At 61.9% G+C, this 24,727-nt stretch overlaps 1 protein-coding gene across 1 annotated transcript in view; it reads right to left on the bottom strand.

Moving 5' to 3' along the window:
- Positions 1-15,940: 15,940 nt before the first annotated feature.
- CCDC187 (coiled-coil domain containing 187) overlaps positions 15,941-24,727 on the bottom strand; it is a 33,898-nt gene continuing 25,111 nt past the window's right edge. Inside the window, 4 exon segments of the mRNA XM_055089384.1 lie at positions 15,941-16,136; positions 20,355-20,442; positions 20,760-21,322; positions 24,471-24,565. Coding sequence (XP_054945359.1) covers positions 15,941-16,136; positions 20,355-20,442; positions 20,760-21,322; positions 24,471-24,565 — 942 coding nt within the window.

The raw sequence follows: 24,727 nt of genomic DNA, 5'->3' as shown, positions 1-24,727 counted from the left end.
TGGGTGAGGGGTGGGCTGCCGGGACCCCTCAGAGCCCATCAGCGGCTTGTGGGATGGCTGCTGTGGGCAGAGGTCGGTGCTGCGGTGGCCTGTCCTTCAGCCCGTGAAGGTCAGCTGCCCTGGTCCTTACCCTGAGCCAGTCCCAGAGCCACCCTGCCCGGCCTGCTGAGGCCCCCGTGCCCGAGGGCCTGCACACAGCGGTCTCGGCGGGTCCTCCCAGCTCAGCCTCTCCCCACTTCCTTCCCACAGGAAGTCATCTTTATGCTTGAGTCAACATTAACTTCCTGGACGCCTGCCTGAGTCTCGTGCTGAGAGAGGCAGGCACTCGTCAAGGGACACCTGGAGGACTGCGTGGCCCGAGGGACGTCCCTGTAGGAGCACCTCGTGCAGGGGCCCACATGCCGAAGCCCTTGGAACCCTCCGGGGCCTCGCTGCACCGCAGAGGGCTCATTCGATGGCCAGCCCGGCAGCAGGCTTTTGTTTCTTCCACGAGGTGTCCTAAGCACCCTCAGGGAGGCCGGGGCCCACCCACCCCCAAAGGACGGGCCGGGGGGTTGGCTGGCCGCAGGTGAAGTGACCTTCTGCCCCTGAGCTGCCACCTCCTCTGATCCGCACACAGGGGACACACACTGATCTCCCAGCCCCAAGTAACTGGCTCGACACCATGGAGGCCCCAGGCCCTTGGCCTTCATAAGTCAGAAGCGGGCAAACATCTCCACGGATGGTTTCCCAATGAGGCAAAGCTGAGGCGCGTGTCGGTGCGGGTGTGACCCCAGACTCAGCACCTGGCCTCCCCGACCCACCAAAGCCTCTCTCTCGGCCTTTGCTGAGGCCCACGGCACCCTGTCCTGGCACGTGGCCTCCAAGCTCGTCCGTGGGAGCTGCTCCTTGCTCGGCTCCTTGGGACCGTCTCCCTCAAGGCCGTGAACTCTGCCTTTCTTGGCCAACCAGCTCCGGACGCACCCGCACATCCTCTTACCTTAATCTCTCTGGGTCAGAGCCAATTTGCAGTTGACGTCCAGTCGAGGGCCCTGTATCAGATGGCCATCCGCAGGTGACTGCTCTGCGTGGTGGCCCTGCCCAGGGCAAGTCCAGGCTTCCTGAAGCCCCCCCGCCCCCACTCCAGCCTCACATCCCCCCCCTTCCCCCCGGGCCCCCCACCTCCGGGCCTGGAGCACCTTCCAGCCGCTGGGGGTCTGGTTCCTCTTCCAGGGCCCGGCCAGGGCCACCTAGTTCAGGAAACCCACTTTGCTGCCGTCCCGCCCTCCACCTGACCCCTCCAGAGACCCTTTCCACCCTGGGTCTCGGATGTTTTTACAAGGGCCTCGCACGTTCCCACAAAGCAGCCGGGTGACAAGCGTTTCCTGGCCAGAGGCCGAGCCCCCAGGCCAGGTGAGAGCGCCCACCTGAGGCAGCCCGCTCCGGGCCTGGAGCTCCTGCCGCAATAGGGCCGCGGACCTCTGCAAGGAGAGGATGTCCTTCTGATGCTGCAGGAGAAGCTTCCTCTCTTGGTGGGAGAACAGGTGGATGTTCCGCAGGTACCGGATCTCCGTCTGAACCAGCCGGAGGAGAAAACGGCAGCATGACCCCCCCGGCCCGGCACATGCTGGACGGGGAGGAGTGTCGGGGGGGAAAGCCCGGCTCTGGCGCTGTGCGGGGATCCTCTCTGTGCCCCTCCAGATGCCCCTGCCCTTCTCAGCCTGCTCAGCCAGGAGGCCCCACGCACTTTGGCCCTCTCTTGGGTTTGGCCAACAGGAGACTCCGGCAGGAGGGAAGGCGGGTGTTCCCCGGGCGCCCCCAAGCAAGGCTGGCACAGGCTGGCTGCACGCCTGCCCTAACCCCTACAGCCCTCCGTCGCCAGGTGCTGGGCTCTGTCCCTTTGCTGAACCGTCCCTGGCTCGCCCCTGCTGTGTCTCTGACGGCGCACCCCTTGGCAGAACCTCCCTGCCAGGAGCACACCCCCCGTGGGAGGTGACAGCCGTCACAGGTCAGAGGAGGAGACTAAGGCTCAGCAGGGCTGGGTCCCTCGCCCCAGTGGTCAGGGGCCCAGACCCAGAGTCCACCAGTGTCTCCTCCTGCAACACAGGACACCAGGGTCACCACCTCATTTGATAACTGGACCCCTTCTGAGCCCTCTTCGCAGTTCCCCGCCCACCCCCCGTTGCCCCCTCTGCCTGGAACGCCCCACGCCTGCCACCCCACCTCCCTGGTCCACACAAGTCATCTAGGATGGAGGTCAAGTCCACCACCACCCCTCACTTCCCAGCTGAGGGTCCCCAAGCAAGGCCAGCCCCAGCCCCAGTTGCTTCATCCGTATAAAGAGCATGACCAGCAACCTCCACCCCACGGAGTGTCAGGAGAGCGAAAGGAAAGGACACCAGTGCAGTGGCCCCTGACCCCATTTTCCAGTTGGGGAAGCTGGGCTCAGAGCAGCTGGGAATCCCCTCTGGGGTCAGGCACACGCAGCCCGGGCAGTGCTGGCTGTGCCAGCCTCTCGGCAGCCCCACGAAACACACACTGCTGTAGATTTCCCATAATGAGGCGTGGAGAGGCCCAGGCGCTGTGCTCACGTTCCCGGCCCCAGTAGGGCAGCAGGACCCCCCCTCGGTGTTGGCCCGGGGGGATCCAGACCTTACCAGCTCCCGCTCAAGGTTGCTGAGGGCCTCTGGTGCTGCTTCTCTGCCGAGGCCACAGCGCTGCATAGCTGCTGGTGCTGTTCAGGTACCTGGAGAGGAAGGGAGGGCAGCGCCTCCCACCCTGGTGCCCCCACCCAGCCAGAGGGCCCTTCGGGGATGGAGGGGGCAGCCATCATGGAATAGAAGACCCACAGCCCGGCATGATCGTAAACTGCCGGTGATCTTAACTGGAGGGACCTATTCGGAGACCAATACGGGAATATCAAGAAGCTTTAAAAAATGCTTCCTCGCTGACGACAATTCCACTTCCAGGAATTTACCTTAAGGAAATCGCCTCCGGGATGGTCACATCTCACGACACAAAGTTGGAGACACCCCCGGAGGTCCAGCTATAGGGGCTGGCTAGGGCGATCTACGAAAACTCAAGTTACAAACGATATGTGCGCCTATTCCCAATGCTGTTTAAATAGACATGTGTGCATTTGCATCAACAAGAGCTGTCAAGACAGACTGGAAAATGAGCAGAGATTATCTCACAGAGGTGGGACTATGTGGGTGGTTTTACTGTCTCTGTATTCACTTTTCGGTACTTCCCGTCTTATCTAACTTTCTGGAAAAGCCCATCACCCTACGCATCACCCCTTTGCCCCGAGGACCGCGGCGAGGACCGCGGGCGGGGCCGTCGCGGCGCGCATGCGCTCACCCTCGCCGATGCTCCAGCCAGGCCAGCTCGGCGCGCGTCTTCTCGTCGAGCGCCTTCTCGCGCAGGCGCAGCAGCGCGGCCTGGTGCTGCGCGCGCAGCTCCTCTTCCCGCAGGCTCTGCGCCAGCGTCTGGAGCGTGAAGTGGCTGAGCTGTGCGGGCGTCACGCTCTGAGGCCTCGTCGGGCTCCACTACGGTGGGGCAGACGACCTGGCTGCGTCACCGCCTCTGAGCTTCCAGGCTCAGGGAGGAGGCTGCCGCCTCCAGGGAGCCTTCCCGGACTGGCTGCCTCATTCTTGGCCCTGTCACGCCCCCCTTCCCGGGGCAGGGTACCACCCCGCCTCCCGACTGTTGGCTCCCGAAGGCAGGTCAGGGTTCTCTTCCTCTTGGCCCGGCGCCCAAGCCAGGCCCTTGTTTGTGCTCTAGAAGGGTCAGGAAAGGCTGGGCCACCCTCCCTGAAATGTGCAACCAGCACTGTCCCGGCCAGCCCAGCCCGAAACACCTGTTCAAATGCCTGCCCGTCACCTGCCACCGCAGGCGTGAGGAAGGGGCTTGAGCAGATGTCAGTTGGAAGGGTGGGTGGTACCCACGGCAGGGAGAGCCTCCCTCAGCCCAGGACCTGCAGTGGAAGCCCCTGGGTGCAGGCTCTAGGAGAGGTGGGCCTGATGGCCCCAGGCAGCTGAGGGAGGATTGGGTCTGATACCCAATGCCAGTGCCACCACTGGGTCCCACTTGCGTGCCCCTCCCCCAGGGACCTCTCCTGTACCTGGAGGATGGGGTTGTCCCAAGGGTAGAACCTGGTTAGGGGCAGCTGGGAGGGGGTCTGGTCTGGTTTCCGTTCCTGCACAGGCTTTGAGGACAGAAAGCAGGCGTGGTTGGGTCACGTAGGGGCTCCAGGGGCCTTGTTTTACAAGAGGACCTCACAGAGCTAGGATGTCTGGGCCGCCTAATGCCCACCCTCCACCCACACATAACCTTCACGCCGAATCTTCAAGAGGCCATGAAACAGAGCAGGACCCTATATGGTCTTTCCCCACCATGTCCTTGGCCTGCCTTTTGTCTGTAGAAAAACTTTTGTCAAAGGATAAATTTAATCAGAGAAGTGAGAAAATGTGGAAGCAAAGGAAAGTAGTCAAACAGGACAAAATAATAATAGTTTAGTCATTAAACAAAGTCGAGGACCTTTAGCTCCTCCTCAAGGGCTATAGATCATATTCTGAGCCGTATCCTGTGAGCTGTCTTATAGATACTGAAACCCCCACCGGGTGGAAGAAGTTAACTACATGGTGACCAGGCTGTAGCCATGACATAAGCTGCCGCAATTCTGAGAACTGGCCTCAAGGAAATGGGAACAAACCGACCCTGGAACTGAAGACTAACTGTACTTAAAACAATCAAGGGCTTCCCTGGTGGCGCAGTGGTTGAGAATCCGCCTGCCAATGCAGGGGATACGGGTTTGAGCCCTGGTCTGGGAGGATCCCACATGCCACGGAGCAGCTGGGCCCGTGCGCCACGTGCATTTGCATCAACAAGAGCTGTCAAGACAGACTGGAAAATGAGCAGAGATTATCTCACAGAGGTGGGACTATGTGGGTGGTTTTACTGTCTCTGTATTCACTTTTCGGTACTTCCCGTCTTATCTAACTTTCTGGAAAAGCCCATCACCCTACGCATCACCCCTTTGCCCCGAGGACCGCGGCGAGGACCGCGGGCGGGGCCGTCGCGGCGCGCATGCGCTCACCCTCGCCGATGCTCCAGCCAGGCCAGCTCGGCGCGCGTCTTCTCGTCGAGCGCCTTCTCGCGCAGGCGCAGCAGCGCGGCCTGGTGCTGCGCGCGCAGCTCCTCTTCCCGCAGGCTCTGCGCCAGCGTCTGGAGCGTGAAGTGGCTGAGCTGTGCGGGCGTCACGCTCTGAGGCCTCGTCGGGCTCCACTACGGTGGGGCAGACGACCTGGCTGCGTCACCGCCTCTGAGCTTCCAGGCTCAGGGAGGAGGCTGCCGCCTCCAGGGAGCCTTCCCGGACTGGCTGCCTCATTCTTGGCCCTGTCACGCCCCCCTTCCCGGGGCAGGGTACCACCCCGCCTCCCGACTGTTGGCTCCCGAAGGCAGGTCAGGGTTCTCTTCCTCTTGGCCCGGCGCCCAAGCCAGGCCCTTGTTTGTGCTCTAGAAGGGTCAGGAAAGGCTGGGCCACCCTCCCTGAAATGTGCAACCAGCACTGTCCCGGCCAGCCCAGCCCGAAACACCTGTTCAAATGCCTGCCCGTCACCTGCCACCGCAGGCGTGAGGAAGGGGCTTGAGCAGATGTCAGTTGGAAGGGTGGGTGGTACCCACGGCAGGGAGAGCCTCCCTCAGCCCAGGACCTGCAGTGGAAGCCCCTGGGTGCAGGCTCTAGGAGAGGTGGGCCTGATGGCCCCAGGCAGCTGAGGGAGGATTGGGTCTGATACCCAATGCCAGTGCCACCACTGGGTCCCACTTGCGTGCCCCTCCCCCAGGGACCTCTCCTGTACCTGGAGGATGGGGTTGTCCCAAGGGTAGAACCTGGTTAGGGGCAGCTGGGAGGGGGTCTGGTCTGGTTTCCGTTCCTGCACAGGCTTTGAGGACAGAAAGCAGGCGTGGTTGGGTCACGTAGGGGCTCCAGGGGCCTTGTTTTACAAGAGGACCTCACAGAGCTAGGATGTCTGGGCCGCCTAATGCCCACCCTCCACCCACACATAACCTTCACGCCGAATCTTCAAGAGGCCATGAAACAGAGCAGGACCCTATATGGTCTTTCCCCACCATGTCCTTGGCCTGCCTTTTGTCTGTAGAAAAACTTTTGTCAAAGGATAAATTTAATCAGAGAAGTGAGAAAATGTGGAAGCAAAGGAAAGTAGTCAAACAGGACAAAATAATAATAGTTTAGTCATTAAACAAAGTCGAGGACCTTTAGCTCCTCCTCAAGGGCTATAGATCATATTCTGAGCCGTATCCTGTGAGCTGTCTTATAGATACTGAAACCCCCACCGGGTGGAAGAAGTTAACTACATGGTGACCAGGCTGTAGCCATGACATAAGCTGCCGCAATTCTGAGAACTGGCCTCAAGGAAATGGGAACAAACCGACCCTGGAACTGAAGACTAACTGTACTTAAAACAATCAAGGGCTTCCCTGGTGGCGCAGTGGTTGAGAATCCGCCTGCCAATGCAGGGGATACGGGTTTGAGCCCTGGTCTGGGAGGATCCCACATGCCACGGAGCAGCTGGGCCCGTGCGCCACAACTTCTGAGCCTGCGCTCTAGAGCCCGTGCTCCACAACAAGAGAAGCCACTGCAGTGAGAGGCCCGCGCGCCGCAGCGAAGAGTGGCCCCCGTTTGCCGCAACTAAGAGAGGGCCTGTGCTGAGCCACGAGGAGCCAACGCAGCCAAAAAAAAAAAAAAAAAAGCAATCAAGATGATGCTGATCAGACCACCACGTGACTAATTTCAAGATGATTCTCGGAGCTGGCTGTGCTGCTCTGCACGTAGCCCCCTCCCTCTGCCTACCCCTGAAACTCCCCTTTATAAGCTCTTTCCCTTTGGGATTTCCCTGGCCGTCTAGTGGTTAAGACTCTGCGCTCCTACTGCAGGGGGAATGGGGTTCAATCCTGGTCTGGGTAAGATCCACATGCCATGCAGTGTGGCCCCCCCCAAAAAAGCTCTTGCCCCTTGATAGGCAATGGGGAGTTGGCCTTTGGACATGAGTCTGCCTTCTCCCCCCAGTTGCTGACCTTCGGGATAAAACAACCTTTCCTTTCTACCAACACTTGTCTCTCGAGTATTGTCTTTTTTTTTTTTAAAGAAGATGTTGGGGGTAGGAATTTATTGATTGATTGATTGATTTTTGCTGTGTTGGGTCTCCGTCTCTGTGCGAGGGCTTTCTCTAGTTGTGGCGAGCGGGGGCCACTCTTCATCGCGGTGCACGGCCCTCTCACTATCGCGACCTCTCTTGTTGCGGAGCACAGGCTCCAGACGCGCAGGCTCAGTAGTTGTGGCTCACGGGCCTAGTTGCTTCGCGGCATGTGGGATCCTCCCAGACCAGGGCTTGAACCCATGTCCCCTGCATTGGCAGGCAGACTCTCAACCACTGCGCCACCGGGGAAGCCCTCGAGTATTGTCTTTTGAGGGGTAAGCAGTATGAGCTTGGACTTGGTAACAAAAGAATTTGTCTCCAACAGACCAGCACTCCCTGAAATGTTAAAGGAGGTCCTTCAGGCAGAAGGAAAATGATGCCAGAGATGGAAATCTGGGTGACCACAAGGAATGAAGAGCACCAGAAATGGAAAAAATACATATATATATATATATATATATATACATACACACACACGTATACATATACATACACACATGCATATACATACGTGTGTATATATACATATAGATAAATATACTTATTATAAATTTTAAAAGATTTTTGAGTGTTTAAAACAGTAACAATGTATTGTGCAATTATAAAATAAAGTAAAATGCATGACCACAATAGCCCAAAGTCCAGAAAAAAAAGAAATGGGAGGGCTGTAAGGGCCTCCTGCACTAGGTGAGCTGGTGGAATGTCACGTGAAGGTGGACCACAGGTACCACTGTGAATCCTAATGCAACCACTAAGGTAAGTTATAGCTCATAAGCCATCAGCAGAGAGAAAATGGAATCATAAAAACAAACAAAAACTTGTTTAATCCAAAAGAAGGCAGAAGAGGGGAAAGAAAAAGAAGGACAGTTGAGACAAAAGAAAATAGCAAGATGATAGACTCAGAGCCTAACAATACTGATAATTCTGTTAAACGGAAATAGCTAAGCATTCCGGTTGAAAGGCGGAGACTGCCGGATTGGAGAAGACAAAGAGCAAGGTCCAACTAGGTGCTGCCTCCAAGAAACACACCTGAGATACAAAACCACACCTCAGTGAAAAGTGGAAGGAGGGAAAGGATAGACCAGCCAGCGCTAGTTATGGGGAAGATGGAGTGGCTGGCTCAGTAGCAGACACAGCAGACTGCAGAGCAGAGCAGGTCACTGGGGACAGAGAGGGTTATTCCATAAGGAGAGAATTTTAAAGGAATCAGTTCACCAAGAGCGCAGGACAATCCTACATGTTGATGTGCCCTAATACCAGACTTTCTTTTCGAGAGCACATGAAACATCCACCAAGATAGACCCACATCTCAACATATTTAGGCTCATACGACCACAGGGAAATTAAACTGGAAGTCAATCGCAGGAGCAAAGCCTCACGGGGAAGTGACGTGCCCGGCTGGGGGTGCGCTCCCATCGTCTGCCCCCGGCAGCTCAGCCAGGGCTCAAACTCCCGGAGGTTTTGCTGCGCTGTCCCTACAACCTGCATATAAGGGACCCCTATTTGCCAACACACAATGCACTAAGGGGAGTTGAGCCGGATATTCACGGGGCCAGCACTTGAGAGGCCTCAGGGAAAACCTCTCAGAGGGACGGATGTGGGCGTATTGGCAAACTGGGAAGAGTGTGGGGTGGCCTGTTCCCCAAGGGGCAGGGACAGGCTGTAACCAGGACTTGGGGGAGATGGTGACGGCCACCCTGCAGGTCTGCGCAGAGCAGGGCAGGAGGGGCTGAGGCCCTCTCTGTCCCAGAGCAGGGCAGACGACCCACCCGCACTCTTCCTTACTCGGCCAGAGCCCCGCTGTTGGGCTGTCTCGCTGCGTGTCTCACGGAAAGCTTTCTTGCTGTCATCCAGGCTCACTGCCCCCAGGTTTGGGTGGGTGGGGATGGTGGCCCGTGCTTGCCCTTACGAGCAGGAGGCAGTGCTGCCCGATGGTCAACCACACGGTTCTGGCCTCAGACACACTTAGTTTCAAACCCCAGGTCCACGCTCCCCACGTGGCCGTGGGCACGTCGCCCCATCGCTGGGCCTCTCTGTTGGGTGCCTGACCCAGCCGCCCCCTCGGGGCCCACGCGGGGAGTGTGCTGTGCCGGCTGCTGCCTGGCTGGCTCTGAGGACTGACTCGTCCGCCCGGCTCTTTCCTTCCTCGGGACTCGGGACTCGAGAGGGCGCGGCCCCGTCTCCGCGCGCGAGTGGGTGTGAGCTGCCAGGTGAGAAGGCGCTGCGGCTCCCACTGCCTGCCTGAGACCCCACCCGGCCCCTTCTACGCTGGGAGGGGCCGCACCGGGGTCTGGCTGTCACGGTGCTCCCAGAGGTCTTCAGCTCCAGGCCCACACACACCTTCGGCTGCTCCAGCTCCAAGGCCATTCCTGGCCTGGCCTGGGTCGAGCGCTTCTCCATCAGCCGCTGAGAGGGCAGGAGGATGGTGTGTGTTGTGGAGCGGGGACCAGGCAGCCTCACAACCAGGGGGCCAGGCGGGGTCCCAGGGAAGCGCCCAAGGCCGGGCAAGTCTCCAACCTCAGGGGCCTCGTTTGTCCATCCTCCATGGGGGGCCGACAGACCCTCCCTGCCCCCCAGAGAGGGCTGGACGTGGCAGGTGCCCAGCAGACGGAGAGCACGGCCAGGCCTGGAGCACCACCTGGGGGATGGGACGCAGGGGGGTGCAGTGCGGCTTCACGGACACCTGGGAAGGAAACCAGAGCTCCGCATTCTGCCGCTGTGGCCACTACTACTCGGCAGGTGGGATGCTGGAAACAGGCAGAAGGAGAAGGAAGAAAGGGAAGCGGGGCCAGGTGTGCACAGACAGACATGTGCACACACACACGTGCATAAGCACGCACATGCTGCCTGGGGGTCAGTTGCTCTCCCGGGAAGGCCTCCCTAAACGTACTGCGAGTACATCCCATGAACAGTCCCTGGACCGATGACCCAGAGAAGAAAGAGTCACTTCCCAGAAGGGTCGTCACACATATCCTGTCCTCGCCGGGGCTGGGTACCATCTTCCCCTTCGCGGGGCGCTGCTGGGCCGGGGGGCGGGGCGGAGGCGGGCTCGGAGATGCGGCCCCTTCCCTTCTGGGGCAGACCCCCCGGGACCCTCACACCTCAGCTCCTGAGCTCAGTGGGGAGCCCGAAGCTCAGGTGCCCACGAGCCCGGGACACGGGCAGGTGGGAGGCCCAGGCTGTCACCTGTCACCCCAGCCAGGGGGCCCCGGGACACGAGCGGAAAACAGTCCTGGTTCCGCTGTAAATGGGCGTCCTCTTGAGCCTGTCCTCCAGCCTCCGCGGGCAGCCGTGCTCTGCCCTCCTCGGCACACGGTCCCCAGGCGCCCCGTCTGCTGCCCCCCGCGGCTCCCCGGCAAGTCCTCAGCTCGGAGGGCAGGCGGTGCCACCCCCAAGAACAGGAGCCTCTTTGGAGGGTCCCCCAGAAGGACCCCTCCGTCCAGCCCACCACCTTGCTCCCCTGCCTGCAGCCTCCCCCCTCGGCTGGGCCAGTCCCAGGGCTTCCTCCCTCTCCAGGCTCTCCTCCCTCCCTCGCATTTCTACAGCTCCCTGCCTGGGGCCTCTGTCGCTCAGCCAACCCCCAAACAGAAGGGGCCTAAAGGTGCCACACCTGCCGGGACTCCGGAAAGCTCAGGGACTTCTGCCGGATGTCGGACAGCAGACCTGCAGAACCCACGAAAAGGGGCGGCTGAGCCGCCTGCCCTCGCTCAGCCTCAGCACTGGGCCTGCAGGGAAACACGCTGGGGAGGGTCCCCTCCCTGCACCTCCAGGGAGGGTGGGCAGGCCTGCAGCCTGCGAGGGAGGGAGACAGAGGCTGCTGCGTGGCCCCACCCTCCCAGGTGGGGAGGGGCTCGCCCTGCCTGACCCTTGGCCACACTCCTCTGGGAGCAGGGACCCCAGTCTGCGGACACGTGACCAGGGCCAAGAACACAGGCTTTGCTGCCAGACGGGCCTCAGCTCACCACGCATCCGCTGGGTGACCTGGAACAAAGCGCTAGCCCATCAGAGCCTCCACGGGGACATCCCTGTAGTGAGGTGATCCAACACCTGCTCAGCAGGGGTAGCCCTTACGGTTGCCCTAATTACGATCACAGCCCAGTGGGTACGCGGTGACACAGGCGGAGGGTCACAGCCCAAGGCCTCCCTGGGATCTCTGGGACTGTCCAGAGTGCGGGCACAGAAACCTCAGGCTCCCCAAGGGCGGCCGAGGGCTTCTGTTCCCCTTTGGCGGCTCCGAGGACCCATCCTGGCCCTGCGGAGGCTGCCTAGGTCAAGGCGGGGGTGGGGGGTGACTCCATAGTCGGAGGGTGGGGCGGCCGGCGGGCTCCCTCCTTGCCCCGCCCTCCATCTTCTCTGCCGACCCCAGTGACAGCCGTCAGAGGAGGGCACGCAGGACGGCCACTCCCTCCTGGTGGCTCTTGGACGAGCTCCTGGATCGTCACTGGCCAGTGTGCCGAGAGGGTAGCTTCCTCCCGACTGTGCCCTCCTTCCCAGAACAGAGTGGCTCAGCTTTCCACGCTAGAGCGGCCAAAGAGCTGCGAACGACGGCTAAACCTGCTCCTGGGCGTTTCCAGGGCCGCTGAGGAAACTCTGAAGCGCCGAGCCCAGGGCAGGGGCAGGGGCTCTGGCCGCCTAACGTGCTGAGCACTCGGGGTGATGCTTGGCGTGCTCTCCCCTGCTCCCAGCTGACTGGCCACGTCGGGAAAGGAAGACACTTTGCAGAATTCCTTTAAGGTGTCTGTTCTGAGCTGCAGTTCCCTCGAGAAGGGAAAACTCCTCCCTTGCTTTTGTCTGTGGCCCCCGAGAGAGGGTGAAGCCGGAGAAGGTGCCCGGTCCCGCACCGAGTCTCCGCCGACCCTGCTCCAGGGGCCCAGGGAGCCTCAGAGACCCGAGGCCCCCAGCGCTTCAGCCCACGGAGGGGAGTCCGTGGTCACCTGTGGCCAGGCTGGCACCCCCGACAGGTCAGCAGGGAGACACGGGCTGCGTGTCCCTGAGCTCTGAGCTGTGACCCAGGAGAAAGCAAGCCGTCCCCGAGGCGGGCGTGGCCCTGGCTGGCCGAGCAGCTGGCGGTCACCCTGCTGAGCAGAGGATGGCACCGGCCTCGCTCCCCAACTCCTGACGACAATCGGGGAGGAGCCCCGAGAATCCAGCACGACCTGCCCCCCAAGAGCGTCTGGTGGCCGTGAGGCTTAGCACACACTCAGCACGTGGCGATGAGGGTAAGGACGAGGGCAGGTGTGCTCTCGGTGATAGGGCTGTGGTCGGGGACCCAGGGCCTCCAACCAGAACGAAGCTGACGCGGCCCCGCCTGGGTGTGAGGCCGCCGGGTCCGAGGGCCAGAGCCTCCCTGCCCGACCACAGCCGGCAGCTGCCTGTGCCGCTCACATTTAAACTCGAAGGAAACACAAATGTAAAATTCCACTCTTTGGTGGCACTGGCCACGTCCCGCCGGCTTCACAGCCACGTGTGGCTGGCGGGCACCATATCGGAGAGCCCAGAATTGAGACCGTTTCTCTCATCGGACAAAGTTCTATGGGACACACTGCCGCCAGCGGTGAAAGCTGGAGCCTGGCCGACTCAGCCGGGCTCGAATGCCTGCTCTGCCGTTTACTGGCGGGAGGTGGTGGGTGCTTCTCCGAGCGCTGGGTTCCTGCTCCGTGAACGTGGGCACGAAGATGGGACCTGCCCCGAGGTCGGGCGAGACCAATGAGACGTCGCGTGTGACACGCAGCGCCGGGCCCAGGGGCCCTCGGGGCCCTCAGGGGGTCATCCACGCTTCCGGCAAACATTCCCCAAGTACTCCGGGCCTGGCGGGCACTGTTCCAGGAGCCGGAGCTGCCACGAAAGCCAGACTCTCAAGCTCCTGCGGGCCACGGAGACAGAGGCACAAACGCGAGTCTCACTGCCAGCAGGCACGCCGAGCAGCCAGCACCTGACCCAGCCCAAGTGCGATCTGGGAGGCTTCCTGGAGGAGGCGTCTGGCGGGAGCGCTGCGCAGGCACCCTGGTCTGTGCTCACTGCTTGGCGTCGGGCTCCAGAGATCCTGCTCTCAGCCACTCCAGGCAGGAGCAGCTCAGACTTCAGACGATTCTTTGGGGCTGCCTGTAGCCTCAGGATAAAGAGACCCCGTCAGAGAATTTCAGTCCACAAATGCACTGAGAGGGGCGCTGCCCAGCCCTGTCCAGAGGACAGCGTGAGGGCAGCGGGGGCTCTGCCCCTTCACGCAGGAGGGACTGACAGCTGAGAGCCCGTTGTCCAGCCACCTCCCCGCCTCCCCGCAGGCAGAACTGGGAGAGCAGCCGTTTTTCCTGGAAGATCGGGCCCTGGGCCTTCTGGGCGTCATGGGGGGATGGGGCCTGGCCGACAGCTCCGCCCACACATAGACCTCAGAGGCTCCTGGAAGACGTCCTCGTGGGAGGCGGCAGGGTGGGGAGGGAGCTGCGCTCTGCCCCGGCTCTTTTCCCTGGAGGGCACGGCAGGGGGGGTGGGCCCCCTGGTGGCCAGCCGGGCACCCTCCCACCAGGCCGCTCCTTTCTCAGGAGGGCTATGGCCCAGCCCCTGGCCCGGCCAAGAGGTACCCCTAGGGAAAGGGCAGCTCTGCACAAAAGGGGTGCTGACCTCAGTTTTCGTTTGCCCTTGCCCTGGTACCCAGGCTACCACTCGAGGGGGTGAATCGTGGGAAAGCTCGCACCTTCCCCGCCCCTGATGTGTGGTCCACCATCCAGGGATTTTGTCCTTTCAACCAGCAACTGACGGTTTTCCCCTTAGGGATGCTGAGAGGATGCCCTTCTCTGCCCTCACCATGGGATCCAGGCGGGGCTGCCTGTCCCCCGAGGCGCTGTACCACCTCCCTGCCGCCACCCTGGGCATCGCCTGCCCACCCTGCGTGGGTGGACACAAGCGTACAGGGCGCACGTGGGCTGTGCGTCCCGGGAGGACGCAGTGAGCTGGCGCTGGGGACCGACAGGAGTGAAAGCCGAGGGCACCGCAGCGCTCGGCCCACCTACTTTCTGTCTAAGCTCCCTGAGTCCCTGCGTTACGCCATTTTACAGACAGGGCGCAGCTGACGGTCCAGAGGGGCCAGGGTGGCCCGAGCTCTCCCAGCTTTCTGGAACAGACGGCGGTGCCCGGGTTCCCGGTTCCAGCTCAGCCAGAAGGACAGAGAGGGGTGGATAGAGAACTGACATCTGAGCCCAAGCCCGGGTCCCAGCCCGCCCCTGGGCGCCCCGGGCAGCTCACTGCCCCTCACTGGGCCGCACTTCCTGGACGAGGAGGGCCTGGAAATGTCTATCCTCTTCCGGGTAGATTCTCCCGCTGGGCACTTATTGGCCAGGACCGGACGTGCTAGGTGTTGTCACGTGTGTGTCTTCTGACCACCTGCCCCACCCTCCCCAAAAGGCAGGCACCTTGAGGGCAGGGCCTGGTGCCCGGTCAGTGCCAGGCTCAGCAGGTGCTCAGCGAGCTTGTGCTGAGTGAGCCCAGGGGGATGAACCAAGAAACCAGGGGGCTCCCCAGCAGCCCCTCCCCATGCTGGGAGAGTCTCCCAGAGCGAGGGGCAGGGGCACGCGGTGGCACAGAGCCTCCTGCCTCAGAGGGCCCGGGGCCCCCTCTACACACACACATACACACACACACGCGCGCGCACACGCCCGTGCACGTGTCCAACAGCACACGTAGGCCCCACCCCGGTGGGTCTGAGGAAGCCTGGTCTGCAGGAGGGTTTTGGCAGCCCCTTGAGGGCTTTGGCCCCAGCCCCTCGCCCTGCCTGGCCTGGGGGCCCTCTGTCTTCCAGGGACGGGCAGGTGTCTGTCAGGGAGGCCGCTGCCGGGCAGCGCCTTGGGAAGCTGCTCGTCCACGAGGGGTCATCCACACCCCGTGCTGCGACCCCAGGTCTGTGGGAGGCCAGAGCCCAGGGCTGAAATTCCTCCCGCCCCTCCCCCCGCCTCCCCTCGCCCAGACACCAGGGGGAAACCCGGGGCTTCTACCTGCCCCCGGGCCTTTCGCCTTTCGCGGGCCACCGGCCCCACACGCCTCACTGCCCCCCCTGTGAGATGGGCGACCCCAGCCGGCCCCGCAAGGAGGTGCAGGTTTTATCTGGGGCCGCTCCTGAGGGGGGCGGGGGCTGGGGGTTTGTTCCGGATGCACCCGCAGTGCCCGATTCTCCTACAGACAGACGTGAGCGCGTTTTATTCCCGCTCTTAAAACTTTTGAAGAAAACCAACTGAAAAATGAGGCTTAAACGGCAAATCACATCCCAGGCCTTTCAGAGTAGCGCTCGGTCCCCAGCACCGTGCCAGGGACCTCCAGCTGCCCCCTCCCTGAGCCCCCACTGGACAGAGCATCCCACAGTCCAGCCCACGCCCCACTCCGCACACGCTGGGGCTTAGGCCCAGCCTGCTGCCACGAAGAAGGCCTGAACCCGGGAGGGCACCAGGCGGGAGCACCCGCCCCCCGGCCCTGGCTATGCACCGGCCCTGGGGCCCCGGGCGAGCCGCCTCAGCTATGACGGGGGAAAAACCCTTCGGCTCAGAAGGGAAGGCAGAAGGCTGGGCTCCGGGAGCAGAGCTGTTGATGAAACAAGCCATTGACCCTCGGGGGAGCAAACAGTCACAACAGAAGCATGGCAAGGGCACACGGCAAGCGGCTGGGCCCTGAAAGCCTCCAAAAAACTTTAATACTGATGCGTGGATGCTATCCACGTAGCAAAGCATCTTTCTACACCCGCAGAACCTTGCCGAGCGTCAGGCGGTGGAGGGGGTCCCCAGCGGACCTCCCTGGCCACCCGACCAGCCAGCCCAGGGCCTGTCCACAGGCTCGCCCTTACCACGGCTCCGGAGGGTCCAGGGCGCGAGCAAGCCCGCCCCTCTGGCCGACCGCCTCTCTTCCAGCCGCAGGGAGCCGCAGCGGGGGTCTGGCGCGGCTGGCGCCCCGAGTGAGCTGGGGACACACAAACACCTGTGTGAGCAGCGAACATCCTCGAGGCAGGGGACAGCTGAGGGCTGGGCGGGGAGGGGTGGTAATCTGGGCTCCTGCAGACCCAGTGTCCAGGGAGACCCAAGGGCCGGAGGGGGGATGGACCTGGGACCAGAGGCCCGGGAGGGCAGTGGCGAGCAGGCGGGGCCTGTACGTGCCCACACCCTCAGGCTCTCCCAGCTCGGCAGGGCCTGGCCTGTGAGCGGCGGCTCAGGGCTCTGTGCTCGGCCCGGGGGGACCAGCGCCCAGCAGGAGCGCTTGCCATCCCCGGTCGCCATCGGTGCTGGCGCCAGCATCAGAGCGCCCTTTGCCCGAAAGCCCTCGCCTGCCCTGGGTCTGCTCCTGCAAAGCGGCTGCTCTGGCAGTGACGGGCATGGGGCATGTCCTCTGTCTCCGTCCCCTCGGCCATCTGCTAAGGAGGACTGTCCACCAGGCCCAAGGTGGAGCAGGGCCCACACCTTAGCTCTGAGCCTCAGCACCGTCTTCTCGTGCCGGCACTGCCGCCCTGTCCACAGAGGGGCCCGAGCCGGCCGGATGACCAAGGAGGCCAGGGTCAAACTGGTCCAGTCGGACTCAGAGACCTGCCCTCCATCGGGGCGAGCTCAGCCTCACCCGGGGCTGCCCAGCACGTCCGCCACAGGAGAAGGAGGAGGGCGTGGCCTCGGGCCCCCGAGAGGGCAGCAGCCCAGGTGGGGTGGGGGAGCCGCCGGGCACAGGTGGGCTGCAGCTGCCCGGATTAGGGGCTGGGGGCACAGATGACCGTGCAGCCCGGGTGTGTGTGCCGGGCTCGGACGAGCTGTGCCGACAGCCCGCCTCGCTTCACGTCTCATCAGCACACGTGGCTGTCCCTCCTGCACCCAGTGACCCAGGATGCCCTTGAGTGACTAAAGACACCGGCCACACCTGCAGACCACGGAGATGGGCCCTCCTCCAGCCCCACAGGTGTTTGCTGAGCACCTGCCGTGCTTCCCAGGTGACCCACCACCCCGCCCCTACCCCACAGCGCGGTCCTGCCGGGGAGATGGCGTGAAAAGACTGTTCCAGGAAGAGGGAGGTGACGGATGGGCCCAGGGGCTGATCCTGGAATGACCCCAGGGATGCTGGGACAGGAGCACTGACCGCGCGGCTCCGACGGTCAGGGGTGAGTTCCTAGAGGCAGTGGCAGCAGGGGCTGCTCCAGGAATGTGCAGTCATGGAGACAGGGGGACTCTCTAGCTCCCTCCTTCCCAACCCAGAACGTAGGATGCTAGAACCCCCACCTGGGATCAACAAAGGGCAGGAAGGAGCTGCTGTCCTCCAAGGCTACTTAAAGGGAATACGCCATCGGTCCACAAGCCATTCTCCCTCAATTGTCTAGAGCAGGCATGGCAAGCATTTCCCACAGAGGGACAGACGGTCAGTGTTCAGGCTTCGCGGGCCACACGGTCTCTGTCTCCATGGAAACCACTCAGCTCTGCCTTTGTAGCAGGAAAGCAGCCACACTCCTTACGTAGATGATGAGCGTGGCTGTGTGCCAATAAAACTTTATTCACAAAGACCGGCGGTGGGTCTAGGGGGCTGTGGCTTGCTGACCACTGGTCTGGATTCTCTAGGGCAGTGGTTCTCAAACTTCAGTGAGCATCAGAATCTCCTGATCACTGGGCCCACCCCCAGCATATCAGATTCAGGCGGGCTGGGATGGGCCGGGCACTCTGCATTTCTAACGAGTTCCCAGGGAACAGCTTGAGAACCACTGGCCAGGGAACGGGCGTAGCAGAAAAACTGGGGGCTCTGGAGTCCATGCCCTGGGTCTGAAACTTGGCTTGTCCTCCCCCAGGCTACGTGATCCTGCGCAAGGTCAATTCTCCTCTGCCAGCCTCAGCTTCCCCATCTGTAAAATGGGGATGAGCACACATCCCTCAGGGCTGCTGCAAGCGCTGCATGAGGTGCAGGGAGGCCTGCGGGGTGACGGCAGGCACACAGCTGGGCACACACCCCTCTGTCCTTCCTCCCAGAGATGCCAGGGTGGACTGGGCGTCAGGGGCCCAAGCCCCATGGGGGCTGGGAAACCCCGGCGTCCTCCCCACGTGATGCCGGTAACAAGCTTGGCCCCCACCCGGCCACTGAGCACTGTGGCCCCAGCAGGGAAAGGACTCGGTGGAGGAGACCCACCCCGACTCAGGAACTTTGCCTGAGAGGCGGCAGGACGCGCCAGGCCCTGGAGAGGAGAGCTGTGACCTGCATCCTTGGACTCACTCGGGCAGCGAGGGAGGTGACCAGAGGCACGGCTGCAAAGCAGCCCCCGTGAAGCAGTGAGTGGGGACTGCTAGTTTAGAAGACTGGGCCGGGCCAGGTGGCTTCCGGAGGCCTGAGAGGCCCAGCCATCCCCTGGGCCCTGAGCCCTGGGCTCCAAGGGTGCTGGGCCGTCCAGGGCACGGCTCTGAACAATTTCCACCTCCTCCTGTCTCTCCCCGCCTGGTCAGGCTGAGGTGGGGAGGGAGACGCAGTGCCCCTGGTGGGAAGGTACCGGACACCCCTCGGCTTTGACACCTTCTGGGCCTGAGCCCCCCGGACCTTGCTGGCTGTCCAGCAGCGGGACACACAACTGTAGGCTGCCCACCTTAGAGCCTAGGGCACCGAAATTAACCTCTGGAGACTTCTCCCACCCGTCTCCCCTTCTCAAGCTCTAGACGGGGAGCAGGAGAGGGGGGTAGGTGCAGAGGGCGTGAAGTCCAGCCCGAGGCTGACCCCTACTGGTGTCAACAATTCAGTCCCGGTAACTGCGCTGAGGCTGGGCAGGGGAGGGGCTGTGGCAGGGGCGGGAGGGGGAGGCAGGGCTGGGGGAATCAGGGTGGATTCAGGGCCACCCCCCATCTCCAAGGGGGCACTCTGACGCTGGTGGGGGGGCCGTGAATGTGCTCAAGGTCACCAGCTTTAAGCACAGACCTGGGATCTGCACTGACCCCCGGAGGCCCGAGGGCAGCCCCACGTAGGAGGGCAGCAAGCCCGGGACAGACCGGGTGAAGTGGGTGGTGAGGAGCCCCTGGCATCCCTCCCAGCGGGCTCTGGCCGATACTGACAACGAGCAAGGCCAGCCCCCTGGAGACCACCCACTGGCCTGTCCCCCTCTGGAACCCCCTCCCCCGCCCCGGTTCTGAGCTGTCGAGCCTGGAGTCCCGGAGGACGAGGACGTGCGGCCGCACGAGGTGAGAGGGCAAGCAGGGACGGCTGCCCTGCGGCGCTTCAGCCCCAGGACGGAGAGGGGAGGGGGCCGGGGTGTCCGACAGCCTCGTGGTGCGGGTGCCAGGGAAGGAGGCGGGCGGGGCTGGGGACGAGCGGGGCAGCACCGGCAGGTGAGGAGGACTGGACGGGGACCCGCGCCTGCAGGAGCCCCTGGGCAGACGGGCGGGCGATGGGGCGGGAGAGGGGTGCATCCTGGCAGGAGGAGACAAGCATGTCCCCGAATCCTGGGAAGACCGGGGGCCACAGCTGCTCAGGGAAGGCCAGGTGACAAGAAAGCAGCTCCCCTGCGCAGCCCGACCTTTGGAGCCCTCGTGGACAAAAGCTGCCCCGGGCTGGAGGACGCCCCCTCCTAGAGGGGCTGGGGGTGCAGGGCAGGGACACTGGCTGCTGCGGGGAAATGAGCTGGAGGACAGAGAGGACAGGGAGTGACAGCAGCCGGACCTCGGGGGGGGCCTGGGGGAGGGCCGGGACAGCAGAGGGTCCTCGGGAGGGCGGCTGGCCCTGGGTGGTGGCTACTGAGGCCACACGGCAGGCCCAGGCTGGGCTGGCCCCCAGTGCCCTGCCCCGGGCCGGTCATCGGTCTGTAAACTGGGCCCGTGCAAAGGGACCTGTGTGAAGTGACCCCAGGGGAGGCCAGTGCTGGAGACGGAAGTCACGAGAAGGTGCACGGGGCTGTGGGCGGGTGGTCCTGAGGACTCGACATGGGCCACCGGCCCGGATGGAGGGCTGCCTGCCTCCGCGTCCCCCAGACGCAACCCGCCTGCCAGCCACACGGGACGCCGGGCCGACGGTGTTTCCACATGGCCCGCTGTGCACAGCCCCGCCGGAGGCGCCCGAGGCCAGCACCTCTGCCCGGACGGGTCAGGGGCCACGTCACTGGACCTGTCACGGGCTCTGTCACGGGCCGGCGGCGCCCGCCCTGGGGGCACAAGGCCGCTCAGGAGCGGTGCCCAGGCTTACCTCCCTGCGAAGGGGCTGAGGGCCTGGAAGGAAGCCACGTTTCTCGCCTGTCTCTCGTCCAGCTCCGAGCACCCATCCTCCACGAAACCTTTGCAGAGACGGGCACCGGCCCGCTGGTCGGTGGGGAGAGAGGACGGGGCCCCCACCCCCCTGGCAGCGGGGCCCTGGTCCTGCTTTCTCGCCCCTCTGCAGGAGGCAGGGCAGAGAGGTGGTGGGCACGTCAGGCCCAGGCCCAGGCCCCACCCCTCCCCCAGCCAGAGGCGAGATGGTGACAACGGCTGCAGAGGGACAACTTCTGCAGCCCCGCCCCTTTCAGGACAAGAAACCCAGAGGCAGGGAGAAAGTGGGGTCCCCCTGGCCACCGATGGGGCACGTGGTCATCCGCGGCCCCGGGGCCGGCCCTACCTTGGGGCTTGCTGGCCTGGTGGCCCCTTGGGCTCACGCTCTGCAGCCGTTCCCAGCCGGGGCTCCAGGGCGGCGTCTCAGTGTCCGGGGAGCAGGTGGCAGAGAGAAGCGGCCTGGCCCGCGTGCCCACCCAGTCCCAGGGTGCCCCTCCGCCCACAGTGGACGCCAGGGCTCCGGGGCAGGCTGGTGTGCTGGAGCTCGAGGGCGGCGGGCCTGGCACGGGCCCCCCCGGCGCGTCCGGCGCCTCGGACCTGCCCAGGCTGTCGGTCAGGACGTCGATTCGCCGCTTCAGGATGTTGGCCCTGGTCTCCAGGGCCTGCAGCCGGGCCTGCTTGTACTGGAAGTGCAGGGGCCCCGGCGTGCCCAGGCGCTTGGACTCCTCAGGGTCCAGGTAGAGGCACAGCCCCGGGCTTGGGTAGTGGGTGGTCAGGTCCTGGAGTTGCACGGGGCCCAGGGGAGACCTGGCCGACGTCAGCAGCGGGGCGCCCTCCCAGCCATCTCGGGGGCCTCCCACCTGCAGAGTCTCGGCCGGGTTCAAGGCTCCGTTCAAACACAGGCAGAAGCTGCGGGGAGAGAGGGGAAGAGGGTCAGCCCCAGGGCACCCTCTCCAGGCGCGTGGGAAACACGCGTGTGCAGGGATGCGCGTGGCGGCAGCGTCCGTGCCGGGCCCAGAGTCTATTCACTGCGTCTGTTTATGACCAGGGGGTGATTATGGTGCATCCGCAGGGCAGACCACACGTGGCTGTTAGAATGAGGGAGGACGGTTGGCAATGATTTCTTGGATATGGCACCAAAAGCACTGGTAACAAAAGGGAAAAATAGATAAACCGGGCTACTTCAAAATTAAAAACTTACATGCATCAAAAGACCCAATCAACAGAATGAAAAGACAACCTACAGAATGAGAGAAAACGTTTACAAACCCAGACCTGATCAGAGATCACTCCCCTGAGTATATCTCCTACAACTCAACAGCAACAAAAACCCAAATAACCTGATGAAAAAACAGGCAAAGGACTTGAATAGACGGTTCTCCAAAGAAGACATACAAGTGGCCAAGAAGCACGTGAAAAGAGGCTAAACATCACTAATCATTAGGGAAATGCAAATGAAAGCCACAACGAGGGACTTCCCTGGTGGTCCAGTGGTTAAGACTCCGCGCTCCCAAATGCAGGGGGCCCGGGTCCGATCCCTGGTCGGGGAACTAGATCCCGCATGCCGCAACTAAAGATCCCGCGTGCCACAACTAAGACCCAGTGCAGCCAAATAAAAATAAATAAATAAATATATATATATTTTAAAAGCCACAATGAGATACCACCTTACACCCCTTAGGATGGGCACTATTAAAGAAAAAGAAAAGAACAAGGGTTGACAGGGACGTGGAGAAGTTGGAACCCTCGTGCACAGTTGGTGGAATATAAAATGGTGTAGCCGCCATAGAAAACAGTATGGAGATTCCTCAAAAAGTAAACATAGAATTCTCATATGACCCAGCAATTCTAATTCTGGTATATATCGCAAAGAATTGGAAGTAGGGGCTTGGAGAGATGTTTGCATACCTATGTCCACAGCAACACCATTCACAACCAAAAGGTAGAAGCAACCCAAGTGTCCATCAACAGATGAATGGATAAACCGGGTGTGATCCATCCATACAGTGGAATATCATTCAGCCTTAGAAAGGAAAGAAATTCTGAAATAGGCTACAGCATGGATGAACCTTGAGGATATCATGCAGAGTGAAACAGGCCAGTCACAAAAGGGTCCCAGAAGGAATCAGATTCATAGAGACAGAAAGTAGGACGGTGGGGCCTGGGTTGGGGGGGGATGGGGAGCGAGTGTTGCATGGGGACAGAGTTTCAGTTTGGGAAGATGAGAAAGTCCTGGAGAGGATGGCAGTGATGTTTGCACAGCAGTGTGAATGTACGTAATGCCCCTGAGCTGTGCGCTTAAAACCGCTTAAGATTTTACGATCTTAACAAAATTTTACAGTCTTGTCATGTGTATTTTACCACAATTTTTTTAAGTGGGAAAAAAAGAAAAAAGGACCGAGTGAAGCACGATGAAGGACCTGCAGCCTCTTCCACCACAGAGACAGCCCCCCTCCAGCATCGTGTCCACAGCAGGAGCCCGACAGCCAGGAGCCCCTGCCAGCATTTCCCACGGCGGGGGGCTGCCCTCGGGGGTGAGCGGTTTCTCAGCCCCAGTGCAGTTTATACATGTGCTCAGCGTGCGAGCATTCACTGAGCCGCACACCTGGGACCTGTGCCCTTGTCTGGATGTGATCAGATGTCAACTTTAAAAAGTTAAGAAAAAATGCACACCCCTGGGCTGCCCTGTGGACCTGGAATCTCGGGGAGCAGTGTGCGCTTTAAAGACAAATGAAACAAAAGGGATCCGGAGAGGGAAAATTCCAGAAGCCAGGGGCCAGGGGAGGGTGTCCATCCCACCGAGGTGGACGGGTGGGGGGTCGAGGGGCTGCAAAGAGGGGTGGGCGCTGAGCTCCAAAGGGTTCAGCCCAAAGCCCGCTCGCAGAACTCTGGCTGCCAAAGACCCATCCAGGAGCCAGGTTCTGAGCGAGCCCAGGGCAGAAGCTCCCGGTGGGCGGCATATTGTGGGGACCCCCGTCCTTAGCCTCTGGGCCAGCTCCTCCTCCTAGCCACGGGTGGATGATACCCTAGGAGCCTGGCTGTGAGTTCCCCCTCCTTCACTGGGCAGGCGGCCAGGAGGTGGCTGGCACCGGCCTGAAGCCCACGGGGCACTCCCCGGAGCCCTTTCCCGCGAGGGCAAGCGCTGGGAAGGCCAGCCTCTAGGGAGCCTGGACGCTCAATCCCCCCAGCAAAGTGGGGGAAGGTCTCCCACCCTGCACTTCAAGATGCTGCTCGGGGAGTGGCCTCCTGGACAGTTGCCCCAGAGAAATGAAAACACACGGCAGTGAAAACAAAGCAGAAACGAAAGCAAGGGAAAAGAAAACAAACCCAGAAAATAAGCGTTGGCGAAGACAGGGAGAAACTGGATTTCTCGTGCACTGCTCTGGAAATGCAAAACGGCGCGGCCACTGCCGAAAACAGCCTGGCAGTTCCTCCACCAGTTAACTGTGGAGCTACCACATAAGCCGGCAACGCCACTCCTGGATGCGTGCACCAGAGAGCCGCAAACAGGTGCTCAGACATTTCACTCACGGCAGCCAAAAGGGGGAAACGGCACACAAGTCCAGCAGCTGCCCCGCGGGTAAGCAAAACGTGGGAGATCGTACAGTGGAATATTACGCGGCCATGACAAGGAAGGAAGTCCTGACACAGGCTGCAACGTGGATGGACCTAGAAAACTCGCTCAGGGAAAAAGCCAGGCACAACGGCCCCACGCTATAGGATTCCACTGACACGAGACGTCAGAACAGGTGAATCCATGCACACAGGTGAACGGCAGGCCGGGGAGTGACTGCCCACGGGGACGGGTTTCCTTTCAGGGTGACGAAATGTTTTGCGGGACTAGATGGAAGCGGTGGTTACACAATATTGTGCATGTGCCAAATGCCACTGAATAGTTTTCTTTATAAAGGTTAACTTAACGTGATGGGAATCTCACCTCAGCGAAAACTAACGCAGCCCTGATCACAGGCTCCGTGCAGCTCTGGACGGAGGGAGCCAACCCCCCGCCCAGGAGAGCCCCCCCCAGGAAGTGCAGTCCCAGCCCCTGCACACCCACCTGCCCGGGGCCTCCTGGTCCCCCAGCACCGTGCCGGAAGTCACCCTGCTCCACTGCCGCACAGGCGCTCCTGGGCCCCCGGCGCCTTCCAGGCCCTAAAGCAGAGGAGAAGGACGTCGTCAGAGCCCCAGGCTGGACCAGAAGACCCCAGGCCCTGTCTCAGCCTCAGCGCTGGCCCCAGGCCGGAGGAGGAGGCCCCACAAGGGTCTCAGGCTGGGTCTCTCAGGGGTCCCCTCTTTGGGGACAGAGACAGAGGC

The sequence above is a fragment of the Physeter macrocephalus genome, chromosome 13 (genome assembly GCF_002837175.3).
Source record: "Physeter macrocephalus isolate SW-GA chromosome 13, ASM283717v5, whole genome shotgun sequence".
In the NCBI taxonomy this organism is placed as follows: Eukaryota; Metazoa; Chordata; class Mammalia; order Artiodactyla; family Physeteridae; genus Physeter; species Physeter macrocephalus.
This window is presented reverse-complemented; position numbering and strand designations above follow the sequence as displayed.